This window comes from Linepithema humile, chromosome 4, assembly GCF_040581485.1.
Source record: "Linepithema humile isolate Giens D197 chromosome 4, Lhum_UNIL_v1.0, whole genome shotgun sequence".
Classification (NCBI taxonomy): Eukaryota; Metazoa; Arthropoda; class Insecta; order Hymenoptera; family Formicidae; genus Linepithema; species Linepithema humile.
The window spans coordinates 31,076,447-31,097,665 of NC_090131.1; the positions used below are offsets into that span (position 1 = coordinate 31,076,447).

Below are 21,219 nucleotides of genomic sequence, written 5' to 3' on the forward strand. Positions count from 1 at the left end.
ACGAGAAAAAGAAGAGAAGAATCTCTCGTAGGTGCGTTTCTCATAAGAGTTGGGGCTCAAGTTGCGAAACTCGAACTACATCGCGATAATTAGAGATTGTTTCACGGAACGAAGTGGAGTTTAAGTTTCACAAGTGGATCTCTCTTTACTTATCCGCGCGCAATTTTTTTCTCGTTCAGCACACTGAAATCATTATTCGATATAATTATCGTCAAAATCGGACTGTTATCTACGTCAAATTATTTTTAATACAAGACTCAAGATAATGCTTTCAACTAAGCCAGAATGATTTTGTTGTGTAGTTGCAAAAATTTGCGAGCTAGAGAACAGAGCTATTCTACTTTTACTTTCAAATGTCTTACAAAATACTTTTTGTCCTTTTCTTCATATTCTTTTTTCGTCTTTCGCACTTGTTATTGCGTTTTATTTTTCTTTGAAAATTAATTAGAAACAAATTTGCACTCTTATTGATACTCTTATTGATTTATTATATTTATCTGGGAACTTGTCAATTCATATATGACGTCTTTTCATAAAAAATGCAATCTAACTGAGCGAAGCCAAGATATTTTATTGTAGCCCAGTTTTTCTTTCGTCGATATGACACATGATGTATAACGACGATACGTCTTAGTAATGTGGTATCGCGGACACTCACGTTTAGCGTTTAAAAAGCTAAAAAAGGTCAATAAAACTGCCGACTTGCCTTTTCATTGAAAAAAAATAACATCACAAAACGTCGTTCCGAGTAGGTTACGCGATTCAACGATTTAATTCTTTCTAAACTTCTAAAATGATAAACATTTGAAGAAATACGTAAAGTCTAAAGGATAAGGATAGATCCCTATATTAAAAATATATCACCTAATTTATATTTTATAATTAATTCCGTAACATCCGTGTGGGAAAGCAAGCTTCGGGAGTATTTCGCGCGAATGCCGTGACGCAGTTAAATCACGCCGCCCCGCTGCATCGTCATGAGCCTTTTATGCTGTCATGTTGCAGCGACGATGCAGCAAGGTAACGCGATGGGAAGATGCGCTTTTTGTGGTAGTGCAACCGCCCTTCCTTATAACCACCTCTCAAAAAGCGATCTGACATCTAAATTATATATCGACCTATTGAATATTCGACACATACACGCGTACACAAAAATGCACATACATACACACAAGCAGTACTTGCTCGTATAATTATTAAATAATATCCATCCGGATGTTCGGCATTGTATCGAGGACGACGTGAAGAAAAATAATTGCATCCTCCAGATCAATTGTAGTGCCTCGCTTAACAAGACGGGGGGACCGGTCTGCACGGTATAAAGCGAGAGACGCGAAAGAGAAATTAATCCGTAACGCTCTTAATACAACGCCGTACTCGTATTGAAAACTGTATCGCGCTTGCCTTAAGCGACATTAGTCGTGCTCCTCGCTTGAGAGCATCTTAATATATAAATAATGACAAAGAACATTAAATCGCAACGGCATTTCTACGAGCAGCCGCTCTTCTTCCACACACAAGTGTGACCCACTTTCGCATTATTATTTACACATTATCAGAAACGGCATTATAAAATATAAAACCTTCTATGTATCTCTGTCAAATTTTGTCGACGCATAGTGCACGTCATATTCCAAGCGCAATTTTGGACGATTGCGCGCACGACAGAAATTTCCTTATACATATATTTCGGATCTTTTTTTCGTTTCAAAATTGCTTTAACTTAAAGGTTTTCAAGTCCGTGTACAGCCTGTGTAGGTGCAGTGTTTCACGGAAAACAATTCAATAAGTTCCGTATCGTATTCTCGTAGCCAACACACTGCTTATATTTCTTGTTTAAAGATGTTCCAAACGGCGTTAAATATCAAAGAACGCCGGGGAATAATTAAGTCAAGTATGTTCTCTTGTAATAGAATAGTATTTGTACAAAACGTCCTAGAACCATCAAATTCTTGGTCAATTTGAACTTGACTTTTTTACTTAATGAGAATGTAGAGGTGCTAATAATTTTTCATTCAAAAGAAATTCATAAAGAATATTTCGCAAAGAAAATTTCAAAAAACCAAATAAGTAATAAAACTATAATCTTGAATAAATTTGATGTAAATTTACTTGAACAGTGGTTCTTAACTTAAGGTACAAGAATTTATATGCGCATTGAGATTTTATATGCGTACACATACATTTCTCATCCGACTGATTGTTGAAACAAGTCGGCCGTAACGAGCGAAAAAATGTATTCCTAGAATCGCACAATAGGTGCGATTAGTTTGAAATCTCGTATCGATCTCGTGCGACATCGGGGGTCCTTATGAATCTGTCGAAGAGCGAAGCAAAGCCAAACAGGGCCGATGCGGCCAAGTGATTCACGAGGGAGGCGCGCATCGGATACCAAAGCGAGCGAAAGGTCAAAGCTCAGACAGCGTTTCGCGCGTGCATTTAAGTATGCAGAAGGATGGCCGCGTAAGGGATGAAATGGTCCGTAAAGAAGCGGCGCACGGGGTCGCCGCGCGAACGACCGGACGGGGGAACGAACGCAGACGCCGGGACACGAAGAGATTGTGGAATGTGGAATGTGGCACAGCGCAGCCCAGAGGAACGAGATCGCGGGGGACGTTGCACGTAGACTGGGGCGAGATCTTCTGAATTATTCATTCCGGGAGCGATGCGGGAGAAAAAAAAATGACTGCGATGGAACTCGCGCAATCAGAAGGCCGACGCTCCGTTAATTCGCGTTTCGCGCGCGCGTCCCTTACGGAAAGAGCGGGATGGTTAATCATCGTGGATACGGCACGTATCACGACGGCGGCCTCGCAACGTTACAAGAGCGGCGGGGACGAATCAAGGAAGGCGACACGTAAAGCGGCCATGACTCTAGCCTCGGAAATTGGAAACTGTCCCGCGAACAGAATAACGAATGCCTGCGCGCTTTGGCCCCTGATGGAAAGTAAACATCGCTGTGAGATGCTACGCGTTACGTCAACAGAACGTACGCGGCGCGATGAAACGCGGATTTAAATAGTGGCCGGAAGGATATGTGACGAGAGCATCGTCGAAAAATTTCGCGCGGCACAACACTTGAAAAGAGTGATTGTTATGTGTGGTGATGGATGACGCGGAATTCAAAGAAAGAACCTCAGACATGCAAATAAATCTATTTCAACTATTACGGTTTATCGTCAATGTGCCCACGCCGGAATGGCGTGGCACAGTCAAACTCCCTCTTTTTCACCATTAAATTCTGTCAAATGCTTTTCTGCCGAAAATTTTCGATGTATTAAATCTTTAACGCTCGCAATCGTCGTAAATTCAAAAGTTGCGCGTAATACAGGTAACGTTGAATATTCTGGGAAAAAATTGATATTAAACTAATCGCGTAAAGTGCCCTTTCGTTGGAGACATCGCGGAAAGCACTTCACTTTATACGACATTTCACTAAAGCGACCCGGTTGCATATTTTAAAAAGTATTACAGACGGAAAATAATGTTAGCGCAAAACAACGTTTCAATTTTTGGCCCATTATAACAATATCTCACAAAGAAAATAAAGCGTTGTATTCTACAATTTTAACGTACAAAATGTGTGATATAAGAGACATATATAGCAAACATATAAACAATTTAATATATAAAAGTTGCTGATATGATGTTAAATTTATGTGATCGATATGCTGTAATCAGATTTCTTAAAAAATAAAATTACTTTTTTACAATATTAGTACATTCGCTCTCTACGTTGTTACGATAGAAAAACGTAGCAATTTTCGATGCAGCCTCCGTCATTTTTGCTTTATGCACAGTTGCGAAAGCGGAAGGTCGAGGAATGCGAGCGAACGTTTGTCATCGAAACGTCCTTTATTCCACAAACGATCGCCTCCAGCGAATCCATTCTTTTTTCACGGTTGCTAAATATTTCTACCTTCGACCGATTTTTATGTAGTCGTGTGGACCAGGGCGCGCGATCATATATGTATTTCCATATTCGTTTCACCATTAATGACGTATAGCGCGCGCTGCTTCTCAGCTCAATGAAAAGGGAATCTCGTGGCACTTTTTTTCCAACATTAGAGGCGCCATTCATTTTCGAGGCAAACTTTGTCTGCCCGACTTTGTCAAACCTCCGCGCAGTTGTTCGGCGGCTGTCGTTACCTCGAATATTTCATCAAGTCAACGATGTTGCATTTATGTTAATTGAAGATACTATCGGCAGGACTTGGAGCTGGACGGCGTGTATAATATTTATCATCTCAGTGAGTATTCAAATGCCCGTTCTAGCAATGTGCTCGTAGGCTGTGACGGTGAATGTTTAACGACGATATTGTTCGCGCAAATTTGCTGCAAATTAAGCAGACTCAAATGTTACGCGTTCGTGATTACGATATTCTTTCATCAATTTGGCCGTTGTAGAAACAGTAAGTAATCCACGAAGCAATAACAAAGGAAACGTATTATGCGATTAAGGAGAGTTTTGTAACATTGCTACAACATTTCATCCTCTTGGACTTTTGACATTTTTTTCTCTAAGGACTTCTCTGAAAAAACAGACCGTCCGTAATTTGAGATAATGGTGACCTTTAGGAAGGAAAGAACAAAGATATCTTCACAGTGGCGTCTAACCGCCACGAACCCAAAGAGCAAAGTTTTCGTCCGGCGATCCCAATCCTACCTCTTGTTCCACGTCGTCCGCGGAAAGCTGAAATATTCATGACAATTAAAGAGAAACTTGGAGTACGAACTCGAGAGTCGGGGTATTTTAAAGCTTCATCCCATCGCGTTTGCGACTCCATCGAATCCCAGTGTTTGTCGGCTGTTTCGTACGGTGCGCTTCCGGCTAATTTAATCTCCGAGTGGCAAAGTCGGAAGGTCACACGGCGGGCGGAGAGAATTCGCGCGAAGCGAGGAGACCCACAGTTTCTGCCAGTGGTTGATTCTCGAGGTTGGGTAGGCAACGAGCCGTTCTCCAATTGTCACACCTCGTGGTCCAGGAATTTCATCTCGCACATAATTAATCTCAGCAGTTACGCGGCCGACAAGTATAATTCCTACACCGGCTCGGCCGCTAGGTATTCGGCGCGGGCCGTTACGAAAGCCGATGTTACAATGTTCCGCACCATCGTCCGCTGCCGGCTCGCCGCAAACTCGAGGTTTCCTCTCCTTCCGGAGTGGTCGCGCGTTTCCGTGTACACGGAACAACGGCGCTGAGCGCCACCCCTGCCTGCTCGTCTCTGCGCGTCCGCATTGCCGCATACCGGCGCCAAAATAGCCCGCTGACTACCGCGTTGCGTGAAATTGCGCTAAGCGAACAAAGTTGCGCGTAATTCCAAAGCTGTTAGCGTCAAGAAACGCGTCCATGACATTTGCCCCTCCTACGATTCTACATGGTGGTATCGTCTTGGAGCAAGTATGTATCTTGATTGAAATTGAAATTGATTTCTCGCTGTCGACAGTGAGGTATTGAAATTTTGCTGAGAAAACAAATGCCGATATCGGGCCCGCTCATTTAATAGTTACAACTCGCGAGCATCCATCCGGGAGATCCTTAGTTTGCCTGCAAACTTCAAGTATTGCAGCTAAGTATCTCTTGCTCGTATATAACTCGTAAGAGAAGCGGCTTACTATCGGCGCCCCTGGATATAAAGCCAAAGTTTCCTCTCTTCTCCGAGGGATTTTCTAAGCTTTAGGACATGCACCAGAGGCGGCACACTGTAAACGATCGTCTTGCACTTGGTGTGCCATATTAATAAGGTCATCTCCATAGGCGGCTCAATATCGAACGTGGCGCACAGTTCTGGACAGCCCTTAGAAGTCGAAACGATTTATGACCGCCGACGGTGGAGGATTTGTAAATAGAATCTCGTTCAAGAAGCGTACCCGAAGGACGCGACGCGCGCGTGCTCGGCATAAACGATCAGGTTCGCGCGCGCCGCGTGCAAAAGACTCAACTAACTTCCACTTTCGCAAAAATATTAATCCACACCGTGGACAGACTCGGTCGCTCGACCATGGAAAGGGGAGCAAGATTTTTCTTCATTACGTTTGCCAACAAGTTTCAACGGGATTTAACAGAAATAATCAGCGCGACCGACTTTGGCAGTACTCCCGTGCGCGCTTTCTCTCTCTCTCTCTCTCTCTCTGAACCTCTGAAAAATTTTTCAATTAAATAAAAATGCTAAGCAAAAATAAGATTTTCAATAAGAAATGGGATTTACGATAGCTGTGAATAAAATAAATAGCAGCTGGTGGGAAAACTTTATCCGGAAACGATGCACAAATTTCAAGTTAACGGAACAAATCGCGTGCAATTAGGCAATTGGAACTTTGTCTACGTGTGCGTCTGAATTAACGAACAACAGCCGATTCTCTGGAGATAACATTCCTCGGGGATACTTCGACAGTAGCCGTAGGCGAGCGTTCGAAAACCAACCGCGGAAATTTCCGACGGACTGTAACTGACAATGATGTAACTGCCGAAATGATCACTCGAGCGACTTGTACGGACAGCGCGTTAGTAAACGGGCTACGTTTCGCGAAGCGTTGCGCATTACCGGATTGTTTGCCATGCATTTCCAACGGTCCGTCTTGTCTGTCGGAAGTTCCGCCAGTCGACGTGACCCCGTCGCAGTTCGATGCATAATGCGCGACAGCACAAATTCCGCTGTGAGCATTTGCATACATAAACGCCGCGGGCGCTTGCAACGATCATCGCGACGAAGCACAAGCGATCGCAGTCGCGAATCGGTTGACAGCTTGAGCGATCGCGGGGGGTTCTTGAATTCTTTTTTCAACATCCCACAGATCGATCATACCGATCACGTGGTTTGTCGTTAAAAGTTTCTTTGTGTCGCTACGGTGCATCCCGGTCCGAATCGACACATCGGTGATATTACATTTGCCGCAAAAATGGGTAACGGATTTAGAAGGAAAGTGCAACCGCAGGCTCACAAAAGAGTAGATTCATATTCTGCTCGTAGGGAGAGAAACTGAGTTTGGCGGAGAAAATAAAATCTGTTCCGACCATAGAGACGCGACCCCGATGTATTCAGAGGAACATCTCCCCTTCTCGTCGTCGTAACTTCCTTCCTGAACTCGCAACCCGTCTACCATCTCTCTTTCTCTCTCCCTACTCTTCCTGTTCTCACATGACTTCACTGACCCCCACTACGCGCGAACACGCCGTTATCTTAAACTACGGTTCGAACAAAAGAGTCCAACATTTTCCAAGTCGAGTCCAAACTATTTGATCTCGCGAGATCTAAACTGAAAGCGAAATGCTCGACCGGTGATGAAATCTTCGAGCATTGGAAATAATAAATAAATTCCTCTTCTTCTCGGAAAGACCATTGGCATTCGTGGAGCAATTTTAAGATAACTAATTCGTCACTTGTTTATTATTTGCATTTGTGAAGGACGATGCGCACACGACGAGCACCACACGAGTACCAATATAAGCGAAAGGGGTAACGCGAAAGGGGTTGGCGCAGCGGAATGTACATCGTGGCGCAACGGTGTCGCGACCGCGGCCTGGGAAACGCCGTTGTCCCGGTGCATCCCGCGTTACGGCTGCAATCGAGCTGGCAGGTTACTGCGGGCGGGTGTCAAGGGAACACGCCGCACGACCGTCGTGCAATCAGGCACGCCAGAGCCCCGGTGTGCATGCAACGGAAGTGGAAGAGAGGGTATCTTTGCCTATCCGCACTGTCGTGGGACTTGACGCGCGGCGAATATAAGCGAACGAGCTTCGAGCTTACGGAAGAACGCCTTACCGTGTGGCTTTGCGAAACATTTTTTAATCAAAGTGAGTGTACTCTTGTACAAAAAAATGTGCGCATAGAATTACGCATTGCCAATATTGCAGCTTTGAAAATATATCATAAAATATTAAATATCTGTCGCATAAATATTCATTATTAAAAAAATATACACACATATGTATACATCGTTAAAGAGACAACGTAATCTCGCAAAATCTCAATGCTAGAAAAATACATATATGTATATGCTTTTCGCTAACTGTTAAATATGCAGTACACTATAATGTTTGATATGTGTACTTAAAATATATTTTACGTCCGAGCTTCTCTTTTACCAAGGATTCTCTACGTTAAATTTCTACCTACAATAAATTGTGGTACAGGTGAAGTAAACGTCTTGCTGCAACGGACTTACGCTCGTTTTAGATCCTAAAACACTGCATTCAGGCGCAACGTAAATTCCACGAGAACGCAGAAACGCGAGAAATCCCCGACGAATGTACATAGATTATTAAAGTAAAGCTAAATTTAAAGCACATTTAGCCGTTTCGGAGGACGTCAACCTGCCATCTAATTTTCTATATTTTCCCTCATATTGCTATTACGACTCCTGCTCATAATCATTATTACACGACATCAAACATAGTTTCCGAAACGCATGTGGTTAGAGTTGGAACTTGCCATCATGAAGTGAGAAAGAATCCTCATTAAATTCTATTTGCGTTAACTTCCTCTTACAGGCAATGAAACATGCTTGCAAGTTTAGCCAGGCCACTCTGGCAATGCACGATTTACACATGTGCACCACCGTCGCGCTTTCCCTCAGGTAACAGAAGTACGTAACGCGCTACAAATTGGCTACTACCATCTGCCTTGCTCAAGTACTACCGGGACTCGTGCCATAAGTCACTGCTACTCCACCCCCTCTGCTCTCACCTTGGGACGAATCGCATCTCGAATTCAATTTCACGAAATGGTCATTACGCCACAAATTTCCGAGTGTTTTCGCAAAGTCATTGCAATATAAAAAATTGAACAAGTCGACTTTAACTCTATCGTAAACTTTCAATAATTCAGCAATGCTATTTTTTTATGAATTATGCAATAATTGACGAATCTCGCTCGTTTTGATAAAAAATGATTTGTCGATTTAAAGATACGCAGAGAGACGACTTTTTTGAAAAAGAAATCGGCGATTAAGAATTTAATCACTGCCAAATTAATGACACGACCAGTTGTTAAAAAAAAATTTGCTGTCCGCCAGTTATAAGATTCACATGGTGTAAACGCCATAAAATCGTATTACTATGTTTCAAAGATCTCGAGTGCTAAGCTTTTAGTAAGGAAACTGCATTCAAATATATTTTGATCAGAATTCCTTCGCAATATATATATATATATATATACACACACATAAATGTAATTAAAATTACATATTGTCATTAAGAACAATGTTTGCTAGAGATTTTCTCAAGCAGTGGAACTGTTGGCATATGAAAATCAACATTCAGTCCACCAACTATAGACCGGCCATGCGCGAAACTCTGGCACGCTTTCTCTATGTGTCCTTAATGTATATATACGGATCTATCCACGCGACCGTATCACGGTATAATTTAACATACGTAACACAGACTGCATTCCATTGGCGGCAGACAACCGCGAATAGACTCCACTGGACAACGGAAGGCCCGAATTAGGTGCACGCCGAGTCACTGCGCATGGATAATTTATTTGCTAACATAATGCTGCCTGCTAGTGTCGTGCATGATGAAACTGCATGTCTAATTATAATCAATAAAAGCGGCGCATTATATTCTACGCGAAATTGTGTATAACGCAAAATTCTACATGTACGAAATATCTATAAATCGCGTTATAATTGCGTTAATATTGCATTGCTGTGGCAATGTACAATAATTCAGCAGGAGCAAACGTTTAAAAACTGTCCATATTATTTCCTTTAAAAAGCAGTTGAGAGTGGATGCATCAATTAAATATTTAAATTTAATGGTTTTCCCCATATAATTTATGTCATACGTTCAACAGACATTAATATTGCGTATTTTATGCCGTCGTAATATAATTTGCCTTTGCGTAAACATGTAAAATATAAAAGAAATGCTATTAGAGATTTCAAATGTTTGCTCCCCAAATATAGAGTATGTCACTTACTTAGGCCAGATACGACGAATGTTGAACTGATGAAACGTTAAAACAATGATCTCATCTGGATGACCAATAAATGTGTAAAGAAGGCAATCGATGTTCGGTGGATATCGTTTGGGAAAATCGGGAGATGTAAAAGTACCACCTTGAGGCCTGTCCTCGCTGCTGTACACAACACAAGAACAACCTGCAAAGAAAAGAATTGTCGTATGTAAACGTCATATGCCGTAAGCTGAAAAGTTAGGGAAAAGTAACGGCGACATGCGGAAGAACGAAGTAACGTTTCAAGTATAAGTAAAGTTTCGATAATATTCGACAGCGTGCCCGACAAGTCATATCTAATCGACACCGCAAACTGTCCTAGACGTGCAACGTGTCTCGGCCCTGAGCGATTTTAGCGTAGATATCGAGCCTTATCGATAATGAAATTCACCATCTGACACCGGTTCCAGGGAGAAAGACGTGAGAGAAAAGTTTTCTTATTTTCAAAATGAAGTCGCCTGTCTGCTCGTCGATCTCGAGAGTCCTCGTTTTTGCACTACTAGTCGTTTAAGGTATCAAAGTCAAAAAATTAAATTAAAGTTTGATATTTCGGAGCGAAGAGAATTCCGCAGAGGAACATATAATAATTTACGTGGTAAACGTCGTTCTCGTGCTAACGAATAAGCGTGGTCAAAAATGAGCGATTAATAATCGTTAGCGAGAGTCATCTCAATCGGTGCCCCCTTTCTCCCGTGGGATTTCGACGCGACAAAAATTTATCCAAACTGCATTCGACGAATCAGACGGCGAATGATTAAGCAAGTCGATAATTTATAGAGGAGTCCCGGCAAAGGCCAGCCGACGTGGCTCCTATTATTCGAGGAGCCGCGCGGCTCGCACGACTGGGAATAGCGAAAATTTAATTTCCTGTTTTTCAATTAACTTTTACGTTAGTCGGTCGCAGTGGGTTTTCTCGGGCGGGCGGATACACGGGAGAATGCAAAGACCCGTCGTATCTATGGTTAAATAATGGCATGACACTTGAGTTATACCGCCGGTACAAAAGCCCGAACATCCTCAACCAGTTTTATGCTTTGGAGACCCCATTGTATCCCGTAACTCGGCGTAATACGGAGAGAGGGAGGGAGCGATTCTCTCTTTTTTTTTTTTTATTCCGCAGTGGTACGTGTACCGAGGTGTGTAATATACCGGTTTATTGTGCGACCATTGTTGTAGAAAATAAAGCGATTCGGTGTGTAGAGCCGACTGTGTGGGCAAGTTGAAATTCGACTGTGGTGCAAATGCCGCGATGCTCTCGGCGCTCATAAAGCGAAACATTCCGCAATCTTCTCAAAGTTAAAATAACGCGAAAATCTTACAAAAATTGTGCATATTTAGTGCATTATAAATTTTAAATCAAAGCAAAAAGATGAGAAGAACAAAGTTTTGTTACGAAAAAAAAGAGAGAAAGATCACTCGCTATTAACGGGTGATACGCGATTGGTCTGGAATTGGCCCTGTATATTCGATTGTAATGAAACGAATTTTGATATAATATCTTTGTGTAAAATGTTTTTTTTTTTTTTTTCTTTTTACGAACAATGTACAGTGAAGCGCAAAATCACGTTAATGGCAAGGAAAATGTGAATCATTACGGTACTCGTTAATGCGAATACAATCATTTATCCAAGATAATATCACCACCGCTATCCTCCCGATTCGTCTCTGTCGGCGCGCAAGTGCTTTGCAATGATTATTCCAGCCGAAGCCATCCATTAGCGAGCATTCGTTCGGCACGGCAAGACTAATGCAAACAAAGCAATTTATAAGGATAGTGACGCAATTAATCAGTCGAAACCGTTTAAAAAAGTGAGACGCGAAGAGTGGAGCAAGTTGCGCGTCGACGAAAGGACATATCGCATTTCGCGCGTAGCGAATTAATCGCCCCGCGCGAGTCACAAGTTAGAAGGGTCGTCTTCAGCAAATTAACAAAAACGACCTGTTCTTTTTGCTTCTTCCCCTTTCTCCTCATGCTCCATCTTTCTCTCTATTTAACCATAGCAAGCACTTTCTCTCATTTTTTTCGCTCTTTCGTCATCCGGCGATTCCTCTTTCTCACTCTTTCGCCCACGTTTTCACTGCATTTTTCGTCGACCTGCCTTCTCGTCTCCGTGTCGTTGTATAAAGGTTTCTACAACTGGAAGGACACCCAAGCGACCCATCGCGTGAAACGTAGCAGTGATACTTGAATTTATTTGTACTACCTCATAAGACACGCTGTGACATTTGCAATTTTCTAGTGTCTACTATCAATGTTATTCATCTTGCCCTTAATATACTCATATATACGATTTCTTTATCTTTCTACGTAGATATTCGTTAGCAGTTCCATTATCTCTAATTCCGACAGGATTATCATAAATTTGGCGACAAGATTTGAATTGTGATTTTATCATGTTATTCCACGTGTTAAATTAAGTAAGCAACTCAATAAAGTTTATTAAAGCGTAACAATTGCCGTGCAGCGTTAGAAATTAAAATGCGGAGGTGCCAAAGGCACGTGTACAAAAATGCTGGCATAGCGACCTCGTCCGAGAAACCTGGAGAATATTTTAAGTGGTGACAGAATTAATTCTCCTCTCGCGTCACACATGTACGTTAACGTATGTACGATACATGCCAAGAGCAGCATGTACAATGTTAAAAGCGACTACGGCCTCTTAGCTGTTCAAGTGGGACGCCGGGCCGCTCTAAAACACTAGGAGACATCATTGTTCAGTCACGTTCATGCCGGCACTAACTCGAGTATCCTCAAGTTGCACTCTATTTATAACTGAAGACGGCTCTTCGCGATAGTTAGAGAGGAAAGATGGGCTTTTCCGCGAAAGGGGAAAAACGTGCATACGATTAACAACAGACTCACGTAAATGTGTTGCCAGATTGGCAGCGTATAATTAACATGTGGCGATTGTCCGCGCGTAGAACATAAACGACCTATAGGAATATTCAGTCAGTCATATCGACATTACAAAATGGATCGTGCTTGAACGTTAAAAAATGACTTTTATACAATCTTGATACTTCCATCTAGAAATAAAACTCTATTAATTGAAAATGTATTGATTGAAAATGTGACATTCCATACAGTTGTGCAATCTTTTCAAATGTCATCTTTCAATGCTCTTATTTATCCCATTTATTTTCTATTCTTTTCCTAAAATATAAAGTTGTACTTATAAGTCATGCGCATTAGACCGTTTTTAGATTGACACTATTTATCGATACATGATGTGATCTTTTTCTCGCATGGCAGAGTGCATTTCCTCAAGCAGTATAATATACTGTGAGAACTCCGACAGGTGATCCATGAGCTGTGACACGGAGAAGTGCGAAAGGACGTCTTCCCACGACTCTTCGATCTACACTGTCACACGACGCTCACACAAATACCAAAGATATAAGATCAAGACGCCACACTAAGAAGCGGCAATGATATTATTGTCGCGCCGGAAACAGCAGAAATCACTTAGCACTCAATTCCAGCCACAAGTTGACTTTTCTGAATTCGGACTGATGCGGCAAGCTGCTGTTGGTATCGGAACTTGGAAGTTTCCGCAAAAGCGAGAGAAACTCTGTTCTCCCTCCCTTTCTCCTTCTCCCATTCTCTTTCTCTCTCTCTCTCTCTCTCTCTCTCTCTCTCTCTCTCTATATATATATATATATATATATATATATGTATTTATGTATATGCAGACGTAAATGTACAAGGTGTTTAAAGTGCCACTAATGCTAATTTGGCTTCAAATGCAATAAGCCAAACTTTAAGAAAATAATCGGTTTTTTAATATCGAATTATCAATAATTCTTGTTACAAGTGATTAAAGATTGAAGTAGATTAAAGCTCAAAATAGACTTAGCTTTAAAAGAATTTTAATTTAAAGTTTAGTTACTCAAATACGTATAGAAAGTTAAGAACCTCTGAGAAGAAATGACGACAAATCAAATTGTTCTCTACGGAACATTTATAGCTGTAAAATAATCATTTATATATGCAATATGAATGTGTGTGTATGTATGTACAATTTTTAATGTTATATATTGAGATATTCTATACATAACACTCTATACATACGTACACTTTATCTATATGAGACGTCTTATCTATCTCAGATGGTTCGAGATTTTCTTCACGATGCAGCGGATGGTACGGCGCAGTCAGATATCTGCTGAAAGCACACGGCTACCACCACACTTAGATCACGCGATTACTCGGTGGACACAGAAAGGCTTCTGCTAAAAGCTGTCGGATAAAGAAGTAAGTAAAAAAAGCGAGAAACAAAAAAGCAGAGATGAGGAAAAAAAGCGCACCACACGCTAAGGAGCAGGGAGACTTTGGTATATCTTGACTATTTCTGGTTAGAAATATCGTTTCAAAGTACAATTTCATACTCAATTAATTCGGAGATGTACTTTTGAACATTGCTTTTTAAACGGCCGATTCTTCGATGCGTCATCTATTTGCACAAATTATTATTACACGCCGCGCGCGGACTTCTCTAACATACTGTAATATACTATAACCTTACGTTGTATACACATCTGGAAAATTAATTCTTATATTGGCAAGTTTTTATTCTACAGAAAAATTCAATTGTCGTAATCGCAAAATCGAATTTTATCGACGTCGTGGCTATACATATTATTACAAACCATAATAATCGTGGTGGACCGAAAACTGTCTCTACGCCAGATAAAATACGTCGTAGAAAATATCAATTTTAAGCGACTGCTACTACTATTCCTTTGAGAATTGCAGAGTAGACAAAGTTAAGTGAGTGCGAGATAAATTAATAATATCTTTCCGTCTCGGTTATGGCCATCAAGTGCTATTTTACGAGATCTCGTGCTACGCTAGTGATTCACGTAACAGCGAATAAGTTTGTGCAGATTATTTTTAAATATTTCAAATCGTTAAACAAAAACAATAAAAATATTTCGAAATTATGTCGTTCTCTTCAGCATTTCCTATTCCTAATACTTTTTGACGATTGCGCATTCTCGCGCTTTCCTCTATTTGCTTTGTTGATATATGTTGATATAATGATACAAAAATATATATAAATTAAAGAAATATTCACAAAATTAATATTTAAGTATAAATGCTAATTAGCAAATATATAAAAGTTGTTATCGAAATGGAACAGAGAGATCTCTGAACTCCAATCAATATCAAGCAAATATCGGCAAGTTTATCAATAAAACGAGTTTTATTCGCTTGTGCTATTTCTACTTCGCAGATGTATTAAAAAAATGCTATCGCTTATTCTCTCACAAGCACGTACATATATCCACCTACGTTGAACGAATAACATTCGCTGTAGCGGAGGTCAGTCGGTACTGAATCCCTTTTTACTCGACAGTACGCTTCATAAATGTTCCGGCTAAACGACTTTTGGCGTGTATGTATATATCAACAAAGCACCTATGTATGCAATGTCAACAACAACTGCACATCGCACGCTTGCATGTGTCTGCTATTCTTGCAATCGTGTTTGAAATAAATTTTAAAAGCCGCTTTTATATTTCAATTATTCTTCACACCTAATGTAAAATTTATTGGCAAAAGGCTTCTGCATATTGTTATATTTCTATTTCGCATATCTATGCAGAATGCGAGAGAAAAATATAAAAATAAAAAATTTATTGCGAATTAAATTTCAAACTATGTGACCACTTTCCATTAATAGCACAACCTGGTTAAATGTTAACATATTATATTTATTGTCAATTTTTGTGACAACTTTTCGCTTATATTTTATCAAAATATCTTTTCGCAGTAAATAATAATAATCATCGCCCATCCAATCGTTTTGAAGGAAAAGAGGAAAGATTAGAATGACAGAATTGATCCTCGATTCTTTTAACAGCACGTGTCTTCTATCATAATACGTCGTAGCACGTTGTTACTCACAATCAGTACATCTGGAACTCGCAAGAAAAAATATTGCGTAATCTGGACTATCGACACTTCTTTATGGATCGGCCCGCGCAATGCCGATTTGATAGGTTCTGCGATGTGCAAGAGAGTGGATATCAATCTAGGAGCAGGTGGCCAGAATATTCACAAACAAGCTAGCAAGAATTTATATACAGCCGTGGTGCCAGCAGTTTTTTTTATCTACTATTGGCTCGGGGATTTTCGCGATACTCTCGTGAACCAGAATTTTTTTATGGCCACGAGCAGGTATTTATTCATGAATCCGGAATGACAATGTAGCCGCAACAGTCTCCCGTCCCGTGTGATCGAGCTCCGCGTCATACGAACAAAAGTTACATAACTGTGTCTATCTGTTTTTTTTATTTTACTAATGCAAATGTTAAGCACATTTGAATTGCAGAACGCCGCGCTACGCAAACAGGTGTTTAAACATTAATCTTAATATTTTTGATGTACTTCCGCGAGCGACGTCAACGGATCGCTGCTGTGCTCTCGCGTTACATTTGGATTCATTTGTAAATTTACGTGTATATATATATATATATATATATATATATATATATATATATGGTCGTTACAAGGTTTATCCAAAAGTATATAATACAAACGATATAATGAGAACTGTAAAATGTTATTCCGCTCAAATGGCATAAATCATTCTAACACTTGTTGAAATTTTCTATAGGAAAAATCTGAGTTTTCGCAATACGCATTAGTAAAAGACCCCTGATAATTGTTAAAGCTTCGGGTCGGCACTAATAAGAGTGTTGTGACATTGTTTGCCGCATTCTTGTTTCACTATCTAGGCAATGCGTTTATTAATTATTCCCGTTAGATACTTGCGAATGTTGGAGTGCAGCTTCAATTCGCAGGTGTCATAGGAATTATCGAAATGGTCGCTCAAAGATTAACGAGGTTTCCATTCACTAATATTGACAATAATTTATATTCAATTTCATGTTGGCTATATGTTAGCCGCTAAAATTTCTACGACCGTAATACGCGAATCGTACTGGCTGTACACGGCATTAGCGAAATCGTAATTGAAATATTAATTTATGACGCATAACGACCGTCTAGTAATTAACACGCTCTGTAACCCCGTGTCAACGGATGCGCAATGCATGCATTACGGCGACACGGCCGCATTACATAAATACTCGGCTTTAGTCTGGCCTCAGCCAGATCATAATGGGCGAAGTATACAATTCTGCCATTATCCCTGAAACACCGGCGTTTACAGTCAAAATCCATGAATATGGATTCTGACTGTCTGCGGAAACCACATTGCACTCGTTAAAAGTATTGGCGCACGCATTCGCGCACTGCTAAATCGTTACGCGATAATATATAAAAACATATTTATTTATTATCCTTATTCTCAAATTTCCCTAATTCCGATATTTGATACGATCTATTAATCATTGCGCAATATCCCAATATTTTGAATTAAATTTCACGAAAACAATGTAGATAAATATTGTTAGTAATTGTGTAACGGTTGGTAAAGTTGTTAAATTTCATATGAAATTGATCATAGAAAATTAACTAAACAATAAGGCATTGTTATGTATAAAATATTTTTGCAAGTATGATCTGTTACAAACAAATGTTGTATTTTTGCAGTCGGAAATTTATTCGAACAAAAAAATATTTTCACACGTGGTGTTAAATGTAACGTAAACGAATAGGATGCGATTTGTATATACGCGGTCACTTACTCCTACGATTCTGAAAAATGTGAAAAATTCTGGACACGCTCGCCGGAAATATTGAGAAAAATGTTGTAGACGTAGCCGTCGTATAAATCGTGCATTACGTCATAGATATGATGCACTGCCGTATTATCACCGTTACAACACGGTGTTTTTCCTCTTTTCCGCGAATCGAGATGCAGTAGCATGGTCAGCCAAACTGAACCCCATGTATCAATTACATGAAGTTGCACCGTACGAATAAATAGACTGTTAGTGGTAACACTCGGAGAGAACAAACGCGGCTCCCGTTATCCTACGCATTGGATATCAGTGAATCGATGCCGGCCCCTTTTAATGGAGATATTTGCTGAATATTGGGATGGGTGGGATGAGCTCACTGAAATTATTCCTGGATAGATCGACCATTATGATGGATCGGCACTCACCATGCCGTTTGGTCATTCACCATCACATTTGAGACAGATACGTGTTAGTGTTGCGGTTGAAAGTCGCAAATTTGATTACGCGTTAATATGGCGTTCGGCAAACGGGATGACATTAACTATTGATAGAGAAATTTATGAGGGTCGGACAATTATTGTGTTTAAATATCATTTGAGCTTCAGAAACATTGTAAATTAGTTAGCGTGTTTACGTTAAACTGTATGACATTTTCACAACTGTTTAACTTAAACAGAAAAAAAGTTTCATTCCTGTTACAACTAACAGGATAAAAAAGTTGGAAAACGACATACTTGTAACAAATGATACTAAATGTCAAATTATTTTGAGTTCTTTAGCAAATAACTAAGCTAAAAAAATGAAGAAAATTATTTTTTTTTAAATTTGCCGACAGCTGCTAATTAGTGCTATCAAAGTTGAAACAATCGCATTTTTATGCAGTCAAATAAAATTCTTGCTATCGTGGAGTTAATCGTGGTATATTTGCAATTATCCTGGAGTGACACAACTTTGACCGAGCTTACACTGCAAAATTGTGTACGACAGACTACACGAACACTTGCGGAACTTTCATTTACAGTTCTTCTGATGTAAAGGGCAGATTATGGACAAACAAAATGGGAGAGAGGCCACCCGCATAATGAAACAAATGTTTTGAATGTGGTCGCGTCTTCATTTAAAAGTAAAGGGAGTAATTTGTATGCCGCGCGTGCTGCTAGCGACATACGAAATTCCAGCCTTAGTAGCCTGATAGGACGAAGCAGTTGTAATGCAACTGCGCAAAGTGAATATCGTGCCGATATCAGCTACGCGACATCGCTGTATCAAGAATACACCTGCAGCAGTCTGTGTATGAAGCCGGTATTCGGATATGAATCGTATGCACCGGCGAGAGCATTCGTATCTTTACCTTCGTGTTTGCATTAGTAGCTTCGGACACAATAAGAATAAGAAAAAACGAAAAAACGAATATCTACAATATCGTACACTTGGCATACTTGTGTATTTTTAATCTTTATAAGAGAATTAAGTTAATTTAATTGGAGATTTCTCTCGCACGAGATCTGGGAGCAAAGATATCTGACCAGTTCGTTGCTTAGGATGGTAACGAACGAGCTGGTTGTGTAACTAGATTCAACTGCATAATGCAGGAAAGACTATACAACTTTCATATTACAGCGTACGAAGCTTGCTGATGCTAAGCGCACTTTCAGAAATATTACAACTTTTGCATCAAATAATAAATTCACTCTGCACCTGCCGGGCTAAAAGAAGATATTTTATTGATATGTAAACCTTGAAATAGCTCGTTTCGCGATATTGAAAACTAATATTTTGATACCAAGCGCGTCGCGGATATATTATTTGGATGTACTGTTCTATATATACTTTCACATACTTCTCTATACTTCTATATACTTCGATTGCTATTTCACTGTACCTTTCATATTCAGAACAGTTACGATCCGACGAAAAGTTTTAATCCACCGCAAAATTTCTCTAAATATTTTACACAAGTTTACAATAATAAATTTATATTGCGTTAATCTTTTGGACTCTGTGCGCGATAATGTAATATTTAATGCCGCTCATTTAACATTTTTGAGTGACGATTATTTTGAACAACTACATCTTTTATCACGTTTACATAATACAAGCAATCCGTCAGAAGACTATGTAGAAAGGCCGCTCTTTTAGTACAGTGTAACGAGAAAATTATATTTTACAGTCGCATAGATATAAACCGCATAAAACAGAAGACTCATAAGAGAATGCGCGTGGCGGAAGCTTCCTGGTTGATAACAGCCGGATAGTACCCGCTGTGAAAAAAAAGATATAGACGCTGCACACCGCAAGAATATTTTTTTTTGCGCTATAACGTAAAATGTAAAGATATTTGAAAATAAATTGTAGATATACGTTTACCGAATGTGATACCGTTTTATAATATCTGTTTTAAGCTTTTCTCATAAAAAATAAAGTATTACATTATCGTTCTTCAAATATTTACCATTAATGATTTTTATTTATTATTTATTATTATTCATTTATATTTAACATTAGCGTATATGTATAATACCGGCGCTATAAATGTGTGATTATTATAATTATGATTGCGATACGATGCATATAAACTTAAATCTAAAAATGATAATTATAATAATATGGCGATAATCACACATTTATAGCAGCGACGAGTATATATGTATATGCGTCAATACATACAAATGTATTTATAAAATATTATGCGCAGAAAGTTGTCCGCCACAGGCGTATAGCAATATTGGTTTAGCAAAAAATACAAAAACACTGTCCGGCATTCGCTACCTTGTTATCGTTTTATTTTGGGAATTAAAGCACAGAATATATGACGAAAACTCAATTATTTTCGATCAGCAGATTCAATACCCGTATATGGTCTATCAATTTGCAAACTGAACAATCTTACAGAGTTACATTGATTACATTCTTTAGATATCGATAAAAAAAAATATCGAAATCCATGCAAGAGTATTGGCATACGGTGTTTTACTTTTTGCACAAGCATTCAAGTATTCTATCGAGAGTGATAGCTACGGATAGCATGGATGTGTTTTGTGGTTGGAAAATATCAGATCGCGAAAAAGATCAGCTACGATATCACGCAGTTTGATAGAAGTTTCAATGATGCATGTGAATCGCACGTTGCCATGAGCAAGATGGCTTAACCGACTGACGTACATCTGCCGAGCGTTTCCTATGAGCGTACAAAGAGCTGATATTGACCGATTTCGCGCATCAACGTATATGCAAGAGCTGTCCGTTAAAAGCAGCTGGTCCACCGAACATACAATCGGATGATTACCAACGCGCACAGAAACGCTCTAAACTGGTTACAGTGTCACTCGTGATCTACCCGACCTCTTCCGTTAATGACAGCTCGCCGTGACAAACCCCACGTCGATATCACATCGACAATCTGCAAAAGCCACAATAGCAACTACCCTTGTCCGTCAGAATCAAAGCCAAGAGCGGTGCCGCGTTAATTTATGCCGCCTATAACGCGACGAGCAGTTTAACGCGAGCTACTTGACGCGATATCCGAAACAGATATCTTTGGCACGGATTGACCGCGTTAAATCGAGATCCCTTTTCTCGGAAATGTTCTTTACACACGAGG

The 21,219-nt window shown here is 39.9% G+C and overlaps 1 protein-coding gene across 1 annotated transcript in view; it reads right to left on the minus strand.

The window, feature by feature from the left end:
- LOC105677279 (suppressor of lurcher protein 1) overlaps nt 1-21,219 on the minus strand; it is a 225,563-nt gene that overhangs the window by 170,383 nt on the left and 33,961 nt on the right. The window contains exon 3 of the mRNA XM_012375792.2: nt 9,927-10,107. Coding sequence (XP_012231215.1) covers nt 9,927-10,107 — 181 coding nt within the window. The remainder of the gene's footprint in view (nt 1-9,926; nt 10,108-21,219) is intronic.